We start from the raw sequence: 6,000 nt of genomic DNA on the forward strand, positions 1-6,000 counted from the left end.
GGATATGCATAGCCCTTAAAACTTGACTCAGTAATTTTCCTAAGTTGTCTCTTGGAACCATATCATCCTCAGACACTTTTCAAAAATATTTTTTTGTTTTGGGATAAATATAATATTCATTTATATGTATACTATATATTTACATATTGATATTATATATATTTATAAACACACGTATATACACAGAAAGAGAGTAAAAGAGAGAGAGAGACTTCTCTAATTTAGTAAAGAAAGATATTTTGACATTTTATTTGTCATGATGTCAACAGCTAGAGATATACAACCTCCCAACAACATCACTACTTTCTATGCTTTTGGAGTACAAGACCCCCTACTTCGATATCACGCTAGTTCCCAGACTCAGTGCTGTACTTCAGCATTTGTAATCTAAGGAAGCACATAAAGACAAAAAGCCACTAACAATTCAGGAGAGTTTTAAAAAACTTGTGTTTTATATTTCAAGCTTTATGTATTATTATAAACAGTAGTATATATATATATATATATATATATATATATATATATATATATATGCATGGAGATTATATGCTTGTTTGTTAGACCCATAAATTGTCTGCTGGCTTGCAATAATTTAGGGCCCTCATACATTTATGAGCCACTGATTAAAAATTCCTGCAAAAATTTCTCCATCAGTCTATACTTATAGCATGAACACATACCACTGACACGGGAACTTTGAACACATGTAACATTGTTTCAAAAACCATAGTCCTTACATTGCAATTGCAAACTCCAATTTATACAGAATCCAAATGTGCAGAAATGTAAACTAATGTGTAGATAAATTAACTCTTTTAGTAATGATTACCATAATATAAACAAATTTGGCAAAGAAGCTGGTTAAATTTAAACAGCCATGAAAAAAGGGGGGGGGGGCTATGTTTTAATTTTCACCCAATATACTGTGTCTGTATTAACAAAAATATTTCTTTTAAGAAATGCAAAAACAAGTACTGTATACCAGTTTTAACTCTGGTTTTATTTTCTCTTCACCTCAGCTGTGATGAAAGCCCTCATCTCTGTGCCAAACCCCTCAATTATTTCTGGGCATCCTCAACGACACCTTTAATGTATTTGCTAGGGAGCTCAGTAAATTATCACATGGCATCTGCACTGTTTCTAACTTCTCCCCTGCTTTGTTTCCCAATGATTACTACTCAGCTACTCACCACGGCTGGCATTTCTCAAACCGCCAAAGCCGTGCATTGTTCTGGAAGTGGGAGAGAATGACCTCGCTCTCCTTTTTATATAAATCTCTTAGAGAAATACAAAGGGGTTATTACATTGCATCACCAATATCTTACAAAAATCTTCATAAAAATAGTTCTTTCTGTTTCTATTCACAGCCCTCTCTCCCTAAATCCTAGACCTGAGAGAGGCTGGGTCACGGACATTGCCAAGTGTCCCTTTGGTATCCACCCTTCAGATACTAAAGCTTTCATACAGAGCCAAGCTTGTCTACTTGACACTTCACAGAGTGAGTCTCAACAGGCTTTGCCAGCAGTCTCCCAGAAAATCCCCATCACACACAATTCCCGGTGGCAGACATGATTGGGCTCAAAGCGGGGCAGGGCTGGTGACAGACGCTCAGAACTACACTGCAGAACTCGGATTCTGGCTCCAAAGCCAATGCTCTTTCCATTCTACTACCTTTGGCACCTGGTTAAAAGCCATCTTTTTTTTTTTTTTAAATGACTCAGGTTCTATCTTATAACAGAATTATTTTATTATAGTCAATGTATTTCTTACATGTATTCCTTCCTTAGAAATTATCCTATTATAAAGCGTAAGGGGGGAATTAGAAAGGACAGAACATGATCATTCTGTGTGTTTTACATACTTTAAAATATCTTTCAGAAGGTGTATGATTATTTGGCATAGCACTAAGTATATGGTACACTCAATAAGCAATAGCTACTGCTAGCTGCATGGTCTTCTCATTTGATATGCAGAACACAATGAAAGTTTAACTTGTAAATAAAGACATTGATGTCATGAGGTCAAACATTTCAACCAGAGTCACATAACTAGACTTCAGGTCTAAAATTGCATTATTCCAAAGCCCATATTGACCCCACTAAACTATGTTGTGTTATCCCTCCCTCTCTCCACCCACCGAGTTCTGTTCTCAGTTGTTTTGAACTCTCTCCCTTTCATTGTCCTGTCTCCTTCACTTCTCTTCCCACCAGCACAAGACACTTTGGTTTTCTATATTATTATTCTTCCACTGCAATCATTAAAATACACTTTAGAATGATTAACTAGACCCTGGTGTCAAATACCACACAGTGAGTGCTTATATATAAGTTAATAGATATTAATTACTTTAAACAAGGTTTTTCTACTTGATGTAATAATTTCAAACCTACAAATTCAGTATTTGTCAGGAGGCAATGAAGACTTGGTTCATGCCCATGGGTAAAATGTATTATAAAATGAAATCAAAATAGCTGTACATTTTTTATCTGTTTATGTGAAGGCAGAATACATATTAAATCATTTGGTGAAAAAGTTTCAAAAAATGTAATCATTTGTGTACTTCACTAGCATTACCCTCTAATTATTGATTGCACAGTAAGAAAAGAATGCTTATTTTTTTACAACATGGATGCAGTTAAGGAATTAATAGATGCATGTCACCTATGATGTGCAATGCCCATAAAACTTCAGTCACTTTTAAGAAAATTAATTTTGCATAATGAAGCACAATGAAAAAATTCCATAAAGTAATATAAACTTTGGAGTTCAAATGTTTGGATTTTAACCAAGAAGGCAATTAATTCCTACGAGCATTTCTTGAGAATTACAGCTTCCTAAATACTTGGGAGACTCAAGTCTGTCTTGAAATGTTTTCATCAGTCAACTAATATAAAATACCAAGACACAACTGTTCTTTTTTCTGTATTTGGTGGATCTTTTTCAGCTATAATTTATTCGTGTTTAATATGTATCAGACTTTGTAGTACGGCTTGTATTCATTATCTCATTTTTTCTTCCCCACAATGTTAAAAGGTAAATATTATTATCCATTATGCAAATGAGAATACATGTAATCAACAACAGATTAATATAAATATGAATTATGGACATTTTTCTTTTCAAGTTACATCTTTAGGGTTTATTTATATGATTCACAGAGTTCTTAAGCCATACTGTTCCAAAGGCCTAATGCGTAGAGTTATTCCATTTTTCTACTTCACATACAGTAACACTTTGAGGGCCCTTTTCATCTATTTATCTATAAAATAGGAGATGGGTTCATCTACTGAAAGTGTTGTGGAAGAAAAATGGAGAACTGTTTAGACAGTTCAAAATAGCTACTACAGAGAAAAGGAAAAAGGAGTTTACTCTGAAGTCCTAGAAAGATTAGAGTCCAGGAGAGAGAGTGGTTCACAGAGACCCTGACAGCATCCCTTTGCAGTTAAAGAAGTTGAATTACAGTGGTAGGGTTTTGAGATTTTTAAGGCAGTCCTTAAAATCCTTTATTATCCCAGAGGAGCTCAATAGATGATATGGAATTATTTGAATAAGCAGTCCTAGGGAAAGATAATCTCCTGTCTGGAATGTGAATAAGACTCTAGAACAGGAGGTAGCCAGGAGCTGCCATATGAAGCAGGGTAGCCTGGGTTAACATATTACATTGGATCTCACATCCTTGACTGAATTATCACCTACTTGTTAAGTGAATCATTGTTCAGAGCAGCTAACAGATCTTGAAGGGAATTTCATGGGTTCATAACTGTGAGGCAAATCCCAGTGTAACAGACAAGAAACTACATCCATACACACTGGGGAGGCTTGCCAATTGACTTAAAGGGCTTCCTCCTAAATTGTTTCCTCTGCTTCTTTTTTGCATATGTTGAGAACACTTCTTTCTATCTTGCAGCTTGTTTATAAAAAGCAAGCAAGTTTGAAGCAGCATATGAAACTCTAAATGTATTCTAAGGACTTTCCCTGGGAACCATGCTGGATTTACTCACAATTCTCCCTTCTTTTCATGATGGATGACTAATTTCTTGATAGTACTACACTTTTAAAGTTTCCTTACCACCACAGGCACCCGATGGTAATGCCTGTGACTTACAGGATGTTATGAAATACAGTTAAACATATCCCTTTTTTAAAAATAGTTACATGACTAGTAAGTGGAAAAGAGCAAGACACAAAACTGTACATACAACACAATTACAGCACATATTCTTAAAAAGTGATTATATATAGAAAACATAAAGATTATCGAAATGTTAACTGTAATTATCTCCCAATGGTAGAAATACAGATATTTCCTTTCTTTTTTGTTCTTTTTTTGTTCCATCAATATTTTTATTTAATTAGTATATATTTTCATAATTAAAAATTAAGCAATTTTAAATAAAGTAACCACAAAGTGACTTCTTTGCATGTCAAAAGAAATATTGGAGTACTTGCATTAAAATCACATGAGGAAATCATCATTAGCCTTCAACAAAGATAGTATTCATGTTCCAATGTTGCACAGAAAATTCAAGGACAGTTAAAAGGTGAAGTGTATTTAAATTTCTTCCCAGAGACTAATTTAGTCTTATTAAATTTGGAATGGACAACTACTAATGAAATCAGAGTAAATTTTAAGCTTCTTATAAAAATAGTCTATTATTAAAATTCATTATGTTAGCAGAACCTTTATCTTTTCAGAATTAGAGTTAGAAATGAAAGATTCTAACATTAACCTACCATTTCAAGGTAAAAGGTATTAGCAGCTAGTAAATATTTTTATTAGAAACGATATGTTTTAAAAAGATTCACTTAGTAGATCTGATTTATATTTTCATTATTTCTCTCTCCCTTTTCAGGTGGTATATGATGAAGTTATAGACATCCAAGGACATGTCTTAATGCTAACTGTGAAGAGCAAAACCATATTTGTGGGAGCAATTAACATCCAACTTTGTAGTGTCCCACTCAATGAAGAAAAATGGTACCCACTAGGAAACAGTATAATTTGACCATTACAATGAACATATGCATTATTCATTAACTACTTGTATTTTTCCACTGCTGGGTCTCTCTATCACATGAGCAGGACATTTTTGTTGTCAAAGATAGTGTAGTTTACTAAGGACACAAGAAAAAGAAAACAAAATCACTCTTTTATAGCTATTTCTTCTCTACCTGTGTTTCACTGTTTTCTTAGAATCCTTTTTCCTCAAATAGAATGCTGATCGATTGTGTAAAATTCAACATGTAAAAATAATAAAAGCACATTTAATTTAAATACATCTTTTAAATCAAATATATGTTCACATTTTAATTGTGTGCCTCCAGTTAAAGCGATTCTTTTAACGTATTTTCTAAGAAGCACAGGCAAATAAATAAATCGCATCAATTAATTCAAGACTTAAGCATACCTGCAACACATTTTTTAGACTGAATCTATATATATATATGGAGAGAGAGAGAGAGGTTTGGTAAATTCCAGCAGAATGCTGTATTATTTTCCATCAGAAAAACAAAATATAAACGCCTGAAATTCTTAAATTTACTTATTGGAAGAAACTGGTTTGTAGTTTTTTACTCTCTTCACCTCCAAACAATTCAGCATCACTGGATTTCACCCATTCAGAGGCACAGTCACATTTTAAACTTCATTGTCTCCTAACTCCAAGATCTGAAACTCTGAAACTCTCACCACTGATCAAACCCCTTCTCTTAGAACATCAGGTATTTTCCTTACTTCTGAACCTACCTTTATACTCATCAGTCCTACAGATTTCTACCTGCAAAGTAGGTACAATTCAAGGCACTATGCCACATTCTTTAAAATAATTAAATAGGATTTTTTTTTTAATTCCTGCCTTTTAAATTACTTTAAAAAATATTTTAAATGCTTGCTTTATTCAATGTTTTAGTGTGTTTGAATTTAAAAAAAATAAGCTCTTCTATATAGTCATCTATATAACCATATAGACATGTTAAAGTCTGTACACTTATTAATCAAAA

The 6,000-nt window shown here is 33.3% G+C and overlaps 1 protein-coding gene across 1 annotated transcript in view; it reads left to right on the forward strand.

The window, feature by feature from the left end:
* PIK3C2G (phosphatidylinositol-4-phosphate 3-kinase catalytic subunit type 2 gamma) overlaps nt 1-5,390 on the forward strand; it is a 276,739-nt gene extending 271,349 nt beyond the window's left edge. The window contains exon 35 of the mRNA XM_088798218.1: nt 4,854-5,390. Coding sequence (XP_088654344.1) covers nt 4,854-5,006 — 153 coding nt within the window. The 3' untranslated portion in view covers nt 5,007-5,390. The remainder of the gene's footprint in view (nt 1-4,853) is intronic.
* The last annotated feature ends 610 nt before the right edge of the window (nt 5,391-6,000 follow it).

The sequence above is a fragment of the Rhinolophus sinicus genome, chromosome 1, assembly GCF_057876585.1.
Source record: "Rhinolophus sinicus isolate RSI-liver-muscle chromosome 1, RSI-T2T, whole genome shotgun sequence".
NCBI classification, from domain to species: domain Eukaryota; kingdom Metazoa; phylum Chordata; class Mammalia; order Chiroptera; family Rhinolophidae; genus Rhinolophus; species Rhinolophus sinicus.